A 19,070-nucleotide genomic window follows, 5' to 3' on the forward strand; every position below is an offset into this window, starting at 1 on the left:
TGCTCTGTTGCCCAGGCTAGAGTGCAGTGGCATGATCTTGGCTTACTGCAACCTCTGCCCCCTGGGTTCAAACAATTTTCGTGCCTCAGCTTCCCAAGGAGCAGGGATTACAGGCGCCCACTACCGTTCCCAGCTAATTTTTTGTGTTTTTTTTTTTTTTTTTTTTTTTTGAGGCGGAGTCTTGCTCTGTCGCCCGGACTGGAGTGCAGTGGCCCGATCTCAGCTCACTGCAAGCTCTGTCTCCCGGGTTTACGCCATTCTCCTGCCTCAGCCTCCCGAGTAGCTGAGACTACAGGCGCCCGCCACCTCGCCCAGCTAGTTTTTGTATTTTTACTAGAGACGGGGTTTCACCGTGTTAGCCAGGATGGTCTCGATCTCCTGACCTCGTGATCCGCCCGTCTCGGCCTCCCAAAGTGCTGGGATTACAGGCTTGAGCCACTGTGCCCGGCCAATTTTTTGTGTTTTTAGTAGAGATGAGGTTTCACCATGTTGGCCAGGCTGTTCTCGAACTCCTGACCTCAAGTGATCCACCCGCCCCAGCCTCCTAAAGTGCTGGGATTACAGACATGAGTCACCACACATGGCCCAAGGTTGGTGCATTTTATAAAACTAATCAATCACAGAATCTGAGAGCTGGATAGTACATTAGAGATAGTCTGGTTAGTGATTTTCAGACTTTAGTTTGTAGTAGAGCCCTGTCTTCAAGTCAGTTTCCTCTATAGAGGTCCAGCTTATACAAAAAGAAATGGAGCTACTTTGGTTGAACTTGGCAGTGTAGGTCTTTGTGACACCTCTTCTCTGTCACATGCACAATATAGTACCCCAAGGTACTGAACTTCCCAGGTTCCATGGAGCAAGGTTTGCAAACCATTGATCTAGTCCAGCCTCCTCTTTGTAGATAAGGAAACTGGAGCCTAGAAAACAACATATTTTCAGCCCAAGAGAGTTTTTATCTTTTCTTCCCTCTTCAGTTTGTGCTTTACTTTGAATAGAGAGGGTGGGTTTCTGCTGAGGGCTTACCAAGGGGTAAGGTAGCAAGTGTAAATCAGAAGTGCTTTGTCTTCGTTTTCTCTGCATGTTTATATACCCATCTAGGAAATGCAGCCTGAGGAGGGACTTCTGCCTCCTTCATCCTTTCTCTGCAGCCTGTCCCTTCCGTCAGCACCTGGGCTTCCTGATCTGGACCTAGATCAAGAGATTCAGGCTAAAAGTGAGGGATCCTATAACAAAGGAAGGAGCCCAGGCATGCTGGGCGACACCCCCTGGCGTTTCATGGGTGCCCTTCCCAGAAAGCTGCAGCCACTCTCCAAAGGCCAAACTTCCCAAATCCACCAGGTCTTTGCTGACATGGAGAAAATTTTAGGCAGGGCCTCAGCCCAATGCAGGAGAGAATTAGGTGATCAGCAGGGTCTGGAGAAACTCCAGAAGGCGACAGAGAAAATCTACCTGGGGTTTTCAGACCCTGAAACAGAAGAGCTGGAAATGAGGAGCAGACAGCAGAAACTGGGCACTCCAGCCCCTCAGAACACTGGGCTTCTCCAAAATGTGCAGGATGTGGTAGAAAGCAGGAGCCAGGCTCCTGTCCACTCAAAGCTTTCTGAAGCCATCAAGGGCCTGCCGCTGAAAGGGGAGCAGCACAGCCACAGCTTAGCCAAACTGAGCTCCACTGGCCCTGGAGGGGACAAGTGCCAAAGCCCCATTCCCACGTCATCCCCTGAGGAGGAGCCCTCCCTGTCCTCTTGTTCTTCCGGCCACATGTTGCGTGCCAGGAAGAGCAAGTTGTTGTTAGATAGCAGCCCTACTGAAGACCTGAGCTGGCAGGGAGCTCCTGGGGAAAGTGGGAGCGTAGGCAGCGGGAGGAGGAGGAGAGAACCTCCTGGACTGTGGATGGAACAGGTCTCCAAGCTTGTCAATAAGGATATCCCAGGAAGCTGCAAGGAAACAGAGCCCAGTGACCCTGAGGCTCTAGGGGCCTCAGTTGAAGGACTACCTCAGGGGCTGTTGCTAATACCACCTGAAACCCTGGCATCAGAACCAGCTCAGAATCCCCTTTCAGGGAGGGCCCCCGGGGAGCCTCCTGCCGGTGAGAAGAGACAGACCCTCGGGTCTGCAGAGCTCCCTTATAAAGATCAGAAGCCTAGTGTGTCTGGGCTTGACTTGGAGAGCAGCAGCAGCAGCAGCAGCAGCAGCAGCAGCAGCCTGGCCTCACACCTGGGCTCTCCCGTCCTGGATGAGGTGAACAACTTCCCTTGGAACCTGCAGAACTCATGGGGATCTGAGGAGGGTGTGGCTCAGTCAGACTCGGGTTTCAGAGATCAGCACTTCAGCCCCTTCTCAGTCCCTCACATGTCCCACATGCAGAGCCCTGTCGAGGAGCAGTCAGAAAGTGAAGACTACTCTGAGGATCAGAGGTTCTACCAGCACATCCTGCAGATGGTCAAGATCTCCAGGTGGCCAGAGGGCGTGGGGCTGCCTGAGAGCATGCAGGACATGCCGTGTAGACACAGTGCCAGCACAGTCTGTTGCATGGCAGCTGAGTCTTCTAGGATGTCTAGTGAGGGTGAGCACGAGGCCATCAGAGTCATGGAGAGGGACTCGAGGCTTGTATCGTGGGAGCCAGAGCTGCTAGAACATCCTCAGGAGGTGGCCCTTGCCCCTGCTGGGCAGGAGGCCTCTCAGCAAGCTCACTTCCAGCCAAGCAGCAACCCCCTCAGGCAGGGGCTAGTCCAGCAGAGCTCCAGCGGAGGGCTTGCTACAGAGCCAGGCAAGATGCAGCATCTCAACCAGGTAGGCTTTTTAGTGAGCGTGGCCTAAAGGCCTAAACTTGGCAGGGAGGGAGCAGGTGGAGTTGGTGTCTTACCACAGCTGTCAGGCCTGCGTTCCTGTTACCCACCCTTCCTTGGTAACTACTGGCCCTTTAACTACCGAAATGGCCATTTTATGGGATGACACATATTTGAAGTTTCTTCTACCCCATCACCTGCAAGATAGGGCTAAGGGTATCTATGATTTACCTTCCCTGGCTATAATTGTAATTCATAGGTGGTTCCTGTGCTTTGAACTTGATCAGTTTTGAGGGTGAGCAGAACGTCCCTAATCCTGGCATATAAACACCTTCCTGGGATTTGGGAAGCTTTTCCTGTCAGCTGATTCTAGAGAGAGGTCCTTCCACATAGGCAGCCTACCCCAAAGCTCTGAACTTATCTCTTCTTGAAATCGCACAGAACTAGAAAGTTAATACCATGTTTTATTTTTATTTTTATTTTCTTTTCTTTTTAGACAAGGTTTTATTCTGTCGCCCAGGCTGGAGTGCAGTGGATCTTGGCTCACTGCAATTTGCATCTCCATCACTTGAATCCCAGGTTCAAGCGATTTTCATGCCTCAGCCTCTCGAATAGCTGGGATTACAGGTGCTCACCAGCCAATTTTTTTGTGTTTTTAGTAGAAATGTAGTTTTGCTATGTTGGCCAGGCTGGTCTCGAACTCCTGGTCTTAAGCAATCCACCCGCCTTGGCCTCCCCAAGTGCTGGGATTATAGACATGAGCCACTGCATCTGATTAGAGAGTTAATATTCTTTTTTTAAATTTTTTAATTTTTTTGAGACAGTCTTGCTTTGTCGCCCAGACTGGAGTGCAGTGGTGTCATCTCGGGTCATTGAAACTCTACCTCCTGGGTTCAAGCTATTCTTATGCCTCAGCCTCCTAAGTAGCTGGGACTACAGGCGTGTGCGAACACGCCTGGCTAATTTTTTGTTTTTAGCAGAGACAGAGTTTTGCCATGTTAGCCAGGCTGATCTCAAACTCCTGACCTCAAGTGATCTGCCTGCTTCGGTCTCCCAAAGTGCTGGGATTACAGGTGTGAACTGCCATGCCTGGCCTGAGAGCTAATATTCATGAGAGACGGAGGCCAGAACCTCTCTCTGCCATCCAGTGAGCTGCTTCTGCCCTTTGCCTCCTAGCGTCCCCAGAAAACCACATGGATAACCTGTGTCAGGCTTGTGTAGACCATATTTGTGACTTCACTCTTGAGTTCACTTCCTCCCCTACTGGGATTTATCAAATGGCTGACCTTGCCCTATCATTCTCCCTTTGTCCCTTTAAAGACTCACCATATTCTTCATTCAGAAGTTAAGTTGGATCAGAGACCGTGGGGATCAATCTGAATTTCTCCAGCTATTCTTTTGCTGTTGCCCAGCTGTGGCTTTACCCAGTTGTTTGCTCTGCTTCCTAATTGCTGGCTTGCATTGGTTCTCTGTTAGCTTTAATAACTACTGAAGCACTATAAATATCGGATAAGCTGCAGATTATCCTGAAAGTTTTAATTAGCCCAATGGCAGTAAGTTTATCTGCTCAGAAGGACAACTCCACGCATAGCCCCATACTCAGAGTTAATGGCCGTCTATAGAAGATGATCAGCTAGGAGCCAGGAATGTATAATTTCCCCGCTAACTGCTGATTTGGTCAAGGCCTGGGAGAACGAAGCCCTCAGCATGCTTGTCTCCCTCCCTCAAGCCCCCAGCACGTTAGCAAATTAGCCATGTTAGGAGTCTGTAATTTTCCATAAATACAGTATGGGGATGATTTTGCTTGCTGATACATGGGATGGTTGGAAGGGCTGAAACCAGGAGGAGCATGCCTGGTTTGCCCAATTTACCTTGAAGAAGCTTTCTTGGGCTCTTCCCCCCAGCCCCCACCCTTTTTTTTTTTTTTTTTTTAAGAGACCAGAGTTTTGTTCTGTTGTTCATGCTGGAGTTCAGGGGTGTGATCGTAGCTCACTGCAGCCTTGAGCTCCTGGGCTTAAGCAATCCTCCCAAGTAGCTGGGACTACAGGTGTGTACCACCATACCCAGCTAATTAAAAATTAGTTTTTTGTAGACATGGGGTCTTACTATGTTGCCCAGGCCAGTCTTGAACTCCTGGCCTAAAGTGATCCTCCTGCCTTGGCTTCCGAAAGTACTGGGGTTAAAGGTGTCAGGGACCATGTATGTCCTAGGCTTTTTTTTCTGCCACAGCCAGAGCTGGTATAAAGTACTGTCTTAGAGATAGCCTTATGTTCCAGTCCCATCTCTGCCCCTCACTGGCTCTGTAACTTTGGGCAGGGTTCTTTTTTTTTGAGACAGGGTCTCATTCTGTAATCCAGGCTGGAGTGCAGTGGCATGATCTCACCTCACTGCAACCTCTGTCTCCCGGGTTCAAGTGATTCTCCTGCCTCAGCCTCCCTCAGTAGCTGAGATTACAGGCACCTGCCACCATGCCCAGCTAATTTTTAAATTTTTTTTAGTAGACACAGGGTTTCACCATATTGGCCAGGCTGGTCTTGAACTCCTGACCTTAGATAATCCGCCTGCCTCAGCCTCCCAAAGTGCTGGGATTATAGGTGTGAGCCACCGCGCCCAGCCTGGGCAGGGTTCTTGACCTCACCAACCTCCATTTGTTCATATGGGGACTGTGGATAATGGCAGAGCCAGTCTCAGGTAGTTGTGAGAGTAAAATGAGACATCGCATGGAAGGTGTTTAGCCAGTGCACTGCTGGCCAGTGTTACGATTATCAGCTCGTTTTCTCCTTCACAAAGATGTTCTACAACAGGCCAGATAATTGTGGACATGCAGAAACTCAGGAGTGGTTCTCACCTTTCCTGAAGAGCACCTGATGCAGAAATGGGCCCTCCTGGGAACCCACCCACTGGTCTGGCCCCTAGGCTGAGGCTACAGGTGAGAAGATGGATCTTCGGAACCTCAGCCTGACTGCCTCTGGGTTTCCTTTTCTCTTTTCAGTCCTTGTGGGATTAGGGAGGATTGGAATTTTTGTGTCATCTGAGACATTTTAAGTTTGAGAAATGAATTTCGAAGGGGTCTTTGTCAATTGTCACCAGATTGCCATCTTTGCTTCTGATAAGTCTAGATTATTGTAATGTGAATCCCTGTGATGGTGGCAATTTTATAATGTTGGTGTAGCCCTGGGCCACTCACAAAGGCCCCTAGCACTCATCTCCTTGAGCTTCTCTGCACACCTAGTCAGGTGGCAAGGCACGCATCATCTCCATCTTGCAGATGAGTAAACTGAGAGTCGGAGAGTCTGTGAATAGCGGGAGGTCTCACGAATTCTGACTCGCAGCCTAATTTCTTTCCCCAGCCCTTGCTTGCAGGAAGGAGAACAGGGAAAAGAAGGGACCTGGTCAGCCCCGTTACTGCCCTTCGGCAAGGCTCCTTTCAGCCACCTTCCTCATCAGTGGAAAGGGGAGAGAGTCCTTCTTTTGTTGCTCATGTGTATTTTTTTGTAGTTACTGTTGATTTTTTTTCCAGACAGGGTCATTTTTATTTTTTAGAGGCAGGGTCTTGCTCTGTCTCCCAGGCTGGAGTGCAGTGGTTATATCTCACTGTAACCTTGAACTCCTGGGCTTAATTGATCTTGCCACCTCAGCCTCCCAGGTAGCTAGGACCACAGGTGTGTGTCACCATGTCCCGCTAATTTTTAAATTTTTTTGTAGAGACAGGGTCTTACTCTGTTGCCTAGGCTGGTCTGAGATAGGGTCTTGTTCTATTGCCCAGACTGGAGTACAGTGGTGCCATCATAGCTCACTGTAGCCTCCAGCTCCTGGGCTCAAGCAGTCCTTCCTCCTCAGCCTCCTGAGTATCTGGGACTACAGGTGCATGCTACCCCATCTGGCTCATCTTTCAAATATTTTTGTAGAAATGGAGTCTTGCTGTGTTGCCCAGGCTGGTCTAGAACTCCTGACCTCAGGTGATCCGCCCACCTCGGCCTCCCAAAGTGCTGGAATTACAGGCGTGAGCCACTGCGCCTGGCCGTTTTTTCTTTTTTTTTTTTTTTGAGACAGAGTCTTGCTCTGTCGCCAGGCTGGAGTGCAGTGGCGTGATCTTGGCTCACTGCAACCTCAGCCTCCCGGTTTCAAGTGATTCTCCTGCTTCAGCCTCCCGTGTAGCTGGGACTATAAGCACATGCCACCATGCCTGGCTAATTTTTGTATTGTTTAGTAGAGATAGGGTTTCACCATACTGGCCAGGCTGGTCTCAAACTCCTGACCTCGTGATCTACCCGGCTTGGCCTCCCAAAGTGCCGGGATTACAGGCATGAACCACCGCACCTGGCCTCCTATGTGGCTTCTGAAAGGAGAGCAGAACCCCATGCGGCATCTGCCAGATGTAAAAGAACTGTTTACTGTGAGACAGCATGAGACTTATGAGAATCAGGAAACCAGCCTGTGATTTCTCACACAGTTGGCACAATGGTAATTTCTGGATGTTGTGTTTCATTAGCAGCCTCTGAGCGGAGGTGGTTTAAATTTGAGCGTGCAGGATTTAGATGTTTTATTTTTATATCTGTCTCCGACACTCTCAGAGCCACATGGTTTCTTGGGTTGTAACAAGATGTTTTCTGTTGCCCAGGCCCTGGGTTCCTCATTAGCCCCAGTTCATGTTCCTCTTGGGGGCCTGGCTCCTTTACGAGGCCTTGTGGATACCCCACCCTCTGCCCTTCGTGGATCTCAAAGTGTGAGCCTGGGGAGCTCAGTGGAGTCTGGACGTCAGCTTGGAGAACTCATGCTGGTAAGTACTTTCTCTTGTGTTCAGTGTCCGTAGTTCCTATGGGGCCCCCATGTGCCATACTAGGACCTATGGCCTAGGGGTGAAAAATAGACGGAATCGGTGGAGTCCTCAGAGTTTGTAATCCAATTGGGAAAATGTAATTCGCATCTGTATGAATGTGGACTCTGGGCTGTGGAGGATAGACGCGTGCTGTAGGGACATCAGTGCTGATTTCTGAGTCTCCGCAGTCAAGGCAGTAGGAGTGGGTGAAGGGAGTCATTGGTGTGTGCTGTAGTCACCAGGTCAGCTTCATGGACATGGTGGGACTTGATCTGGGAGACATTGACATAGAGAGTGGGGAGGAGCGTTCTAAAGGTCATTCCAAAGGTCTTCCAAGTGAGTCCTTTGACTGTCCTTCTCTATTTTGAAGCCTTCACAGGGTCTCAAGACATCTGCTTATACAAAGGGTCTCCTGGGCTCCGTACATGAGGACAAGACTGCTCTCAGCCTCTTGGCTTTAGGAGAAGAAACTAATGAGGAGGATGAGGAGGAAAGTGACAACCAGGTAATGATGAAGTCCTCTCCCTGGCCTGGAAACCCTCTGTGCTATATTTTTTCCCTTTGAAAATGTTTTTGCTGTGATAGAAAAAATATGTAACATAAAATTTGCCCTTTTAACCATTTTAAAGTTAAAATTCAGTGGTATTAATTACCTTCACAATATGTGCACCCAACACCACTATCCATTTCTTTTTTTTTTCTGCACTCCCCCCCACCACTATTCATTTCTAGAACTTGTTCATCATCCCAAATAGAAACTGTGTACCTATTGAATGATAACTTCCTATTCCCTCTCCCGCCGTCCCTGGAAACCTAATCTGCTTTCTGTGTCTATGAATTTACCTATTCTAGGACCTCATGTAAGAGGAATTATACAATATTTGTCCTTTTGTGTCGGGCTTATTTCACTTAGCATAATGTTTCAAGGTTCATCTATGTTGTAGCATGTATTAGAACTTTGGTCCTTTTTAAGGCTGAATAATATTCCATGGTGTGGATATGCCACCTTTTTAAGGCTGAGTAATATTCCATGGTTTGGATATGCCACATTTTGTTTATCTACTCATCTGTTGATGAATATACCTGGGTTGTTTCTACCTTTGGCTGATCTCTGTGCTTCTTTTTAAAAAAGCAAGATTTTTTTTTGGTCCCCGGCTTCATTTCTTCAGCAGTCTATTATACCTTCTAGATCTGATCCAGAAAGTACAGCCAGCAGAAAGCACCTTGGCCACTTGCTTGGTGCACAGCATAGTTTGTGCTGGATGGAGAGCCGTTTAGTGAGGCTGCCTCAGTGGTGGTCCTGTTCTGAGTCCTCTGAAGCCCTGCCTGGGCCCGCCTGCCAGCTCAGCAGTGCCCCGCTTTTCCCTCTGCACACCCCTCACCCTGGGTTGACCAGTTTCCTCAGACTTACCACTTGTCATCATTTTTGTTTCTAGAGTGTCCACAGCTCAAGTGAGCCTCTTAAGAACCTACACCTGGACATTGGGACACTGGGGGGTGACTTTGAGTATGAGGTAAGAGCCCTAAACCCTATAGGCAAATGTGTCAGCCTGGCATATCCCTCCTGTTTTTATTAAGCCCCCCTACTTTGTTGTAATGCATATTTGGAAAAACAACCGTTTTGTCCCAGTCCTTCCAGATGGGATTTCTGGGGTTTGGGGAAGGACAAGAATAAATGAATGGATTCCTGTCCCTTCCAGACCCTGCCTCTAAACAAACAAATGTCAACACTCATTATGTTGTTGTAATACCTAAAACCTCCAGTGGTTTTTTTTTTTTTTTTTTTTTAAGAGACAGGGCCTCACTGTGTTGCCCAGCCTGGAGTTACAGTGGTGTGAACAGAGCTCACTGCTTTGAATTCCTGGGTTCAAGTGATCCTCTGCCTCAGCCTCCTGAGTAGTTAGGACTACAGGCGTGCGCACCCATGCCTGGCTACTTTTTACCTTTTTTGCAGAGACGAGGTCTCTCTGTTGACCAGACTGGTCTCAAACTCCTGACCTCAAGCAGTCCTTCCGTCTTGGTCTTCCAAAGTGCTAGAATTACAGGTGTGAGCCATTGTGCCCAGCCATGTGTTCTTGTACCTAGAAAGGAGCTTTCCCTACCATGTATCCTTTGTTTAGTGTCCAATGTAGTCATTTAAATATAACATTTCTCAAAATATTCCTTTTTTTTTTTTTTTGAGATGGAGTCTTGCTCTGTCACCCAGGCTGGAGTGCAGTGGTGCGATCTCAGCTCACTGCAAGCTCCGTTTCCCGTGTTCACGCCATTCTCCTGCCTCAGCCTCCCAAGCAGCTGGGACTACAGGTGCCTGCCACCATGCCTGGCTAATTTTTTGTATTCTTGGTAGAGATGGGGTTTCACCATGTTAGCCAGGATGGTCTGGATCTCCTGACCTCGTGATCTGCCCGCCTTGGCCTCCCAAAGTTTTGGGATTACAGGCATGAGCCACCACGTCTGGCCACATTTCTCTAAATATTCTTAAAGTATTTAAACAGCCAATGAATCATGAACTCAACAATTAGATTTCCCCAAATATTTAAATATTGGTTGCAGGCTCAATCAGTTAAACTTTTCACAAGTCTAATATATCAAGTTCTTTTAAATACTTTCAATACTTTAACATCAAACAAGTCACTCACACTTTATTAGAATGATCACAAAACTGGCCAGTAAAACAGAAGTGCTTATATCCTGAATTTAAATTTGTTTTCTCATTATCCCTTATTATTTCTGACTTGTTTCTTAGAAATCACCTTACCTTAAGAGCCAGGGTTAGTGTCTGAGGTCACTTGAGGTTTCAGATGTGCTGGCTGATAGTCCTTGATTTGGTACTTGAGAACTGAGTTGTGGGTGACCCAAGTCTTGCCATTGGACAGGGCTTTTTTTTTTTTAACACTGGATGTCACTCTGTTGCCCAGGCTGGAGTGCATATCAGCCTCCCAAGTAGTTGGGACCACAGGTGCCCGCCACCACACCTGGCTATTTTTTGTAGAGACAGGGTTTTGCTATGTTTCCCAGACTGGTCTCGAACTCCTGGGCTTAGGTGATCCCCCTGTCTTGGGCTTCCAAAGTGCTGGGATTACAGGTGTGAGCCATTGTGCCCAGCCTAGGACTCTTTTTGTAGTTAGACTTTGCCTGTTACCTCAGAAACTGTTCAGCATTTTGGCTTTGTACAGTCAATTTCGATTATGACTTTACAGTTTCTTGCCAAACGTGACACTTTTTTCTAAGTGTCCCGTTTTTATTATCAAGCTGATACAGGTCTGCTTTGAAACTGTTCCTTCTGAGTGGGGCCTAGTCTGGAAAGATTAAATCTAAAGCCTTCAATCTGTTTAGTTCCCTGAAATGACAACTTTGTTTTCTTCTCCACCACCAGTAAGACCTATATTGATAAAAGGATATGCTCAGGCTTTGTGCCTAGAAGGTTGACCATGTATAGGACTAGGGGTGTCAGAGGACTTATGGTTGTGGAGGAAGAAGACAATCTCTATGAGAATGAGCAAGTTGAGGCTGGAGATTCTGCCCTATTCATTTCTGTATGGCCAGGCAGCACCTAGCCCACTGCCTCTGAAACATAGGAAGTGCTTAGGTATGTTTTGGTCAACAGTTGAGAGAATGAGTTTGTGAATGAGTGAATGAGCCACGCTGGGACTCATGAGAGAGTATCCGGGCAGGTTGTTTTTTTCTTCACTTGGCTTTCCCAGTTACCGGATAGAGTGGGTACGTGGTCCCTGCTGTCAGCTGGTGGATTGAAGATCCTGATGTGGATTGATTATGATTTACTTTGACCTTGGGCTTATTAATATTTACTTCATAATGGATTGTAAATGTCAACAAAAAAGGCTTTTTCTTCTTTGAAAGGTGGATTTTTTTTTTTTTTTTTTTTTTTTTTGAGTTGAAGTCTCACTCTTGTCCCCCAGGCTGGAGTGCAATGGCGTGATCTTGGCTCACTGCAGCCTCTGCCTCCTGGGCTCAAGCGATTCTCCTGCCTCACCCTCCCGAGTAGCTGGGATTACAGGCATCCGCCACCATGCCTGGCTAATTTTTGTATTTTTAGAAGAGACGGGGTTTCACCATGTTGGCCAGGCCGGTCTCAAACTCCTGACCTCAGGTGATCTGCCCGCCATGGCTTCCCAAAGTGCTGGGATTACAGGCATGAGCCACCATGCCCGACCTGAAAGGTGGATTTCTAAAAGCTTTCCTTCTGATGGCTGTGTGCTTCTCTGGGGGGAGTGGGCACTTTTAAACATTTTATAACCTCTTTAATATAAATAGGCACCCCAGTGTGATGAGGGGAAATGTCTGGAGTGGGTGGTGTTAAATACACCTCCTACCCCTGTCTCTAGCATCCCCGCAGATTTAGTTCTTTTTGTCACATGGAGTGTTGGATTCCTATGTTCTAACTGAAGGCAGGAATCAGGGCTTTTCCTGTTGGGAGTGTTAGTGGTGAGGGTGAGTGGGGGGGTTTCAGGACAGCCAGTGCTGCCTCTGCTTGGACCCTGCTCTTTGAAAATGGCTTTTGTTTCAGTTTTCTTTGGATTCTCTGAACTGCCTACTTTTCCCCACTCCTGAGTGTCCCATACAGCCTAGGATGGAGATAGACTTCTGAGGCTAGTTCTATCCTGTCTCACTGAGCAGTCACTTCGCTCATGAGTCCATGAGAGGGCAGTAGGATGGCAAGAATGCATCTCGTCTCCTCCCTGCTCTCCTGCTTTCCAACTTAAACCCACTTCAAGTCTATTACAGACTGAAGAGAGAGAGGTTCATGGAACCAACACTGAGCAGGGTGAGCAAAAGCCAGGAGGCTGGAGGGTAGTCGAGCAGACTTTATGTGGCCATGTGGTGCTGGTGAAAAGCCCATCAGTGGATCAAAGTAGCAGGAGGGAGCCTGGGCTTAGAAATAACAGGATGATGTCAGTGCGATTGGAAAGTGCTAACAACACCGGGGAGCTGTGCAAAGAATTGAGACCAACTGGGCAGGAATGAAATCTGAAAAATAAATTGGACTGATGATCAGCTTGGTGGGGTCTCTGCAGAACAGGGTCAATGCACAGACATGGGTTCAGTTCCTTGGCCTTCATGCCCTGTCCCCTGTGCTGTGTGGATCACAGGGGTCCTTGTCTTTGTGCTCTGGGCAGAAGAACCTCCTGGCTTTTGGGGGGCATGTTAAATATTCATGAAATGATTCTTATAAGCTCTTTCCTGCTTTCTCCTCCTGCAGATGGGAAAGTCTTTTTTGAAAAAGCAGCAGAAATGTGCCTTGAGATACTCAAGGACCTGGAGCTGTGAAAGGAGGAGACAGAAGGAGTGTGAACAGGGATGAGCTGAGGGCAAAGTTGTGCGGAGACTGAGGCCCTGCCTTTGCATGCACTTCCCACAGAGCCCAGGGCAGGAGACTGGACTTCGGTGCCCAGAGTGTATACCTGGTTGGAGCTTCAGGCCTTGGGCCGGGAGACAAGGGGCAGGGGCCAGGTGAAGGGAGGTGCTCATGGGGTTTGATAGCTTCTCCAGACACTCAGCTTATGTACATCCATTTGTGGATAATCTGCAACAAATGCTTCACCTCCCTCTGCTTTCCCCACCCTCGAGGTGCTGTCCTGTGGTTGCAGTTAGTCAACACAGTGCAGAGAATGCAAGGTCGTTTATTTTAATATTACCCGTGTTTTACTGTTTTAGGTAAGGCAGACTAGAATGAGCCCCATCATGTGAAATTTTCTTTTAAAGAAGGATGAGTTTGCGTCCTTTGTAGAGACATGGATGCAGCTGGAAACCATCATTCTTAGCAAACTATCACAAGAACAGAAAACCAAACACTGCATGTTCTCACTTATAGGTGGGAACTGAATGATGACATCACTTGTACTCAGGAAAGGGAACATCACACATCGGGGCCTATCATGGGGGGGGTGGGGGAGGGATTGCATTGGGAATTCTACCTGATATAAATGACGAATTGATGGGTGCTGACGAGTTGATGGGTGCAGCACACCAACATGGCACAAGTATACATATGTAACAAACCTGCACGTTATGCACATGTACCCTAGAACTTAAAGTATAATAATAAAATAAAAATAAAAAAAAAGAAAAGAATTTCAGCATAAGAATTGAGCTGGGCCTAAGATTATTGCAATTTGGCTATATTCTCTCGTGTAAGAATGGGAATCTCTTTTTAATTTTTATATTATGTTCATGGGTGCACGGGCAGGTTTGCTATCTAGGTAAACTTGTGTCATGGGGGTTTGTTGTACAGATTATTTCATCCCTCAGGCATTAAGCCTAGTACCCGTTAGTTATTCTTCCTGATCCTCTCAAGGATGGGAATCTCTACCTGTGTCTTGTATTCTCTGATTTTTGATAGGTTACTTGTTTTGCTGTCATCTTGAATGGTTAATTAATAGCTAACATTTGCTTAGCTATTTTTCATTTAATTAGCACTGTAATAAATATAGTCTAATCCCTGTATAACCATGTAAAGTAAATATTACATCTCCTTTTTGCAGGCTAGGAAGGGAAATCTCAACTCCTATCTTTGCATGACACACTTATTCATATTTAACAATTTGGTCAACAAACCTTTGCTAAGCACTTATTATGTGCTAGGAACTAAGTACTGAGGACAACAGGGAGCTAATTTGGTGAGGGAAACAGATAAGGAAATCAGCAAATACAATAGCTATTAAGGTAGATGATGGGGAAGGCTCATCTCAGATCAGCTGACCTAGGGATCAAGGAAGGCATCCTGGAAGAGGTGATGTGGTGAGGACCAGTGGGGAGTGTGTCAGGGTAGTGTGTGTGTATGTGTGTTTTAGGAATTGCATGGCAAATTACTAAATTATTGTGATGTTTATCCACAGGTGGGAGGAGAGAGTGTCTGAGGGTTTGGCTGGAGGTGAGCCATGAGAGGCAGGCAGGAGCTGGGCCTTATTAAGGGCTGTGGGCAAAGTGGGAGTTTAAATTTTATCCTGAAGGCCATAGGGACTATTTATGGTCTGATACCTCCTTTGCCCTCGCATCCAAGGTGTATTAGTAGGCAGCCCTCTTAGGACCAGGTTTCACTCCCAACTTCAAGCCGGGGGGAGCCTTTCTTTAATCTTGGGATGAGCCTGGCCAGGGTGGATTGGCCCTGCTTGCCGAGTAAGGGGGTGTGGTTGGCCCAACACCCTTTGCCCCCCCCAGGCAACTCCCACCTCCTTCTTGGAGGCCTTAGAACCCCGCAGACTGGATATGAGCTTCTGCTGAGTATGGGCCTTTGGTGGTATAGAGATGAGAAGGTCATTAGGCTCAGCCTGAAGCTGCTTCTCTTGAAGAGGAGAAGTGTGTCTCCCTTCTCTTAGCCCAGTGGTCCTTTCAGATTTATTCCATGCTGGAGGTTAGGGATGCTGGGAGGGGCAGCACTGGCGGGTACCCACATGCATGCTGCCAAGGTGTGAGCTTCCTTTGTGCCTTCTCTACTTCCCCTTCTGCTCTTCTTTCTGGGACAGGGTTGGGCCTGATGATAGTATCACCACTGTGTCTAGTGGCCTCTTTGCTTTGGGCAGTCAAGGCTCATAACCAAAGCCATTGGGAATGTTTCACTTTTCTCAATATTAGCTCAATTCCTTGAGGGCAGGATCCATAGTTTGTCCATATTTGGATTCCCAAGGCAGTGTTTGACACATAGAATGTGCTCAGTGAGTGAATGTGTAAGTCTCATTACATAACGTAAGTTAACATTCATGGGACACTGACAGTGTGCCAGTCACAATTCTGAGTTTCTTAACTCACTTGATGAGTGCTAACTCATTTAGTCTTCCCAACAGTGCTCCCTATGAGGTGCTTACCCTATGAGGTGCTACATCCCAGTATTTTAGCAAAAGAAACTGAGGCACATAGAAGTAAATAATTTGCCTAAGGTCACACATCTGTAAGTGTGGAGCCAAAATTTGAGCCTGGGCAGCCTCTGTCTCCAAAGCTGAGCTCTGAAGGACTCTGCTTTACTGACCTGTGTAACCATCCCTAGGAAGCCTGGATTAGCTTGTCAGTGGGCTGTCAGGCTTGCAGGGAGAGGGTCATTTGTTTGGGCACAGCAGACACTTTAACAGAGCATCAATAAATGCCATGCTTAGGGCTTCTTCTTGGACCTCTCCGCTCTCTAGTCGTCATGGTCCTTGAGTCTTCAGAATAGGGAATCAGGAGGTCTTAAAAATCCCTCATCGGAAGTTACTCAGTCTGGCAGCCCGAGTGTTAGCACGGATGTTTTCCAGGAGGAAGACTTCTCAGCCCAAACCCAGCAGAGATCACTGGCTGTATTTCCAAGGGAGGGTTTTGTTTTTCTCTTTTGACCGACTCTAAGGAATTTAGTGGAAGCAGCCTTGGGTTTGCACTAGTCTTTAAAGTGAGGTTTGTATGTGAGGAGCAGGGCGTGGCCACTGTAGCGATGCACTGCTCAGATCTGCTTTCGAGAGACCCTGCCAAGGGGAGCTTAGCAGATTGACAGCCTCCAGCGCTGCCCTTTCTGTCCACCCTGCTTCATGGAAGTGTTCCCTGCTGGTGATGAGCCACAACAGGGGTCTGAAAGCAGAGCCATTTCTGCAGATACGGGACTCTTCTCATGGCAGCCTACTGGGCGACTCTGCTGGGCTGACCAAGACTTTCCCAGAACTGGAGAAAGTCTGGAGCTCTGCTCACTTCCTTTATCCTTTGTAGACATCTCCCTTAAATCTCTTGCACATCTAACCCTAACTTGGCATCTGCTTCTCAGAGGACCCCAGTCGGCAGTGCTCGGTGAGGATGCCGTCTCCGAGGCTGCTGCTTATCAGCATGTGCCCGGGAGGCTTTAGGCACGAAGAGCCCTCTCCTGATAATTTTTCCCCTGCTGCCCATTGAACATGAAAAATAGAAATTTGAGACTTCGCTGCCTTTCTCTCACATGATGATCCATCATCATCTTAAATAAATATTGGCTTTTGAGTCTGCAGTCTTATGATGTGGCTAATGGGGCTGGAGCAAGACAAATTTATTACTTGAGGACATGATAGGTGGTGACAGAGTTGTATCGTCCAGTGTAGTGACTTCCAGGCCCACCAGTGGATGGGGATCAGCTTGGGTATATCCAAATCACCATAGAAATTCCGATTCTGTAGATCTGGGGTTGAGTCAGGAATCTGTGTTTTAAAAAGCTGGGTGGGCTGGGTGCGGTGGCTCACGCCTATAATCCCAGCACTTTGGGAGGCTGAGGTGGGTGGATTGCTTGAGGCCAGGAGTTTGAGACCAGCGTGGCCAACATGGCAAAATCCCGTCTCTACTAAAAATACAAAAAAATAGCCAGGTGTGGTGGCACACACCTGTAGTCCCAGCTACTTGGGAGGCTGAGGGACGAGAATTGCTTGAACCCAGGAGGCAGAGGTTGCAGTGAGCCAAGATCGCACCACTGCACCTCAGCCTGGGCGACAGAGTGAGACTTCGTCTCAAAAAAATAAAAAAAAAAATATGAGAACTGGGTGATTGATAACCACTGGGGCAGAACTCAGGTGCTGGCCTGGGAGTCAGGGAATAGCATTTCCATCTTGCAGCATGTCTCAACCCCTTTTGCACATTCCTCATGTCTTCCTTTTTAACATGGCCTGTTGCTCCCTAGGAGTCTCTAAGAACAAGCCCGCCAGAGGAGAAGGATGTTTCTCTGGATTCAGCTGCTGCCAGTCCCCCTACTCCCTGCAAGCCCTCCAGCCCAGGTGCAGACAGCAATCTGAGCAGTGCTGACGGCAAAGGGCGACAGGGAAGTGGGGCAAGACCTGGGCTCCCAGAAAAAGAGGAAAATGAGAAGAGTGAACCTAAGATTTCCAGGAATCTGGTGACCCCCAAGGCAGACCCTAGGGGCAATGACCCTGCCGAAGCCTCTGAAAAGGAGGCACCAGAGGACACAGTAGATGCAGGAGAGGAGGGTTCCAGGAGGGAAGAGGCAGCCAAGGAGCCAAAGAAGAAGGCTTCTGCTCTGGAAGAGGGCAGTTCAGACGCCAGCCAAGTAAGTCACTGTATCCCATAGGCAGGGGTCGACTGTAGCCCTCTGCTACTCTGTTCAGCCCTGGGCAGGGTCCTATCCCCACATCTTTTTATTACTGAGTCAGGAGCTTCATTTGCATGTCCCTGCAGTGGGCTGTCAGCATCAGCCAGAGCCCTTAATTGTGACAAATATGCCCAGGCCCAGCAGGCAGTAAAATCCGGAATGAAGCTGCAAACCTGCTGGCACTCGAAATTGAGAGCAGAAATTTGCTTTTCCATTGGCACCCTCCTGGAATGTTCATTTTCTTTTATCCTACTTCCTTTCCTGCTTCCTACCTCCCTCTTGTACTTTTTTTTTTTTCTTCTGTCTTTTTTGAGACAAGGTCTCGTTCTGTAGGCCAGGCTGGAGTGCAGTGGCGTGATCTTGGCTCACTGCAGCCTTGACCTCCAGGGCTCAAGCAATCCTCCCACCTCATCACAGTTCAGAGTGCTTTTTGGCAGAGCATTACCTCAGCCTCTTGAGTAGCTGAGATCACAGGCATGTGTCACCATGCCCAGCTAATTTTGGTATTTTTTGTAGAGACAGGGTTTCGCCATGTTGCCCAGGCTGGTCTCTTAACTCCTGAGCTCAAGTGTTCTGCCCACCTCATCATAGTTCAAGGTATTTTTTTCTTTTTTCTTTTGATACAGAGTCTCGCTCCTTCACCCTAGCTAGAGTGCAGTGGTGCAATCTTGGCTCACTGCAACCTCTGCCTCCCAGGTTCAAGCGATTCTTGTGCCTCAGCCTCCCGAGTAGCTGAGACCACAGGCAGGCACCACCACACCTGGCTAATTTTTGTATTTTTTAGTAGAGATGGGGTTTCACCATGTTGTCCAGGCTGCTCTTGAACTCCTGAGCTCAACATTGATCCGCCCACTGGGATTACTGGTGTGAACCATTGAGTCTGGCTCCCCTTGTACTTCTTTTTTTTGAGAAAGAGTTTCACTGTTGTTGTCCAGGCTGCAGTGCAATGGCATGATTAGCTCACCGCAGCCTCTGCCTCCTGGGTTCAAGCCATTCTCCTGCCTCAGCCTCCTGAGTAGCTGGGATTACAGGTGACCGCCAAAATACCTGGCTAATTTTTTGTGTTTTTAGTAGAGACAGGGTTTCTCCATGTTGGTCAGGCTGGTCTCGAACTCCTGACCTCAGGTGATCCGCCCACCTCAGCCTCCTAAAGTGCTGAAATTACAGGCGTGAGCCACTGCGCCCGGCCTCCCCTTGTACTTCTTGACATCAGTTTGGGGGCAGTCATGGTTGCAGCAGTCTGAGTTTCTATAGAGAGAGAACACTGTGTGTTGTGGCGAGGTGGAGGGTGGTGGTGATCGGGGCGGTAGGTGCCACATTTGGCAGTGTTCTGCCCCAGCGTAGGTAGATTAGGTGACAAGAAGACTCTTCTCTTCCATTTTTGTGGCTCTTTCTGAAAGATACCAAGACATGGGAGTGGTTG

At 48.1% G+C, this 19,070-nt stretch overlaps 1 protein-coding gene across 10 annotated transcripts in view; it reads left to right on the forward strand.

The window, feature by feature from the left end:
- The window catches only part of CEP164 (centrosomal protein 164), an 86,631-nt gene that overhangs the window by 26,727 nt on the left and 40,834 nt on the right, over positions 1-19,070 (forward strand). For all 10 annotated transcript variants that reach the window (XM_023208321.1, XM_023208318.1, XM_023208326.1 and 7 more), the window contains 4 exons: positions 7,405-7,563; positions 7,973-8,107; positions 9,039-9,116; positions 17,222-17,605. In XM_023208321.1, the coding sequence (XP_023064089.1) occupies positions 7,405-7,563; positions 7,973-8,107; positions 9,039-9,116; positions 17,222-17,605 (756 nt within the window). The remainder of the gene's footprint in view (positions 1-7,404; positions 7,564-7,972; positions 8,108-9,038; positions 9,117-17,221; positions 17,606-19,070) is intronic.

Source organism: Piliocolobus tephrosceles, chromosome 13, assembly GCF_002776525.5.
Source record: "Piliocolobus tephrosceles isolate RC106 chromosome 13, ASM277652v3, whole genome shotgun sequence".
In the NCBI taxonomy this organism is placed as follows: Eukaryota; Metazoa; Chordata; class Mammalia; order Primates; family Cercopithecidae; genus Piliocolobus; species Piliocolobus tephrosceles.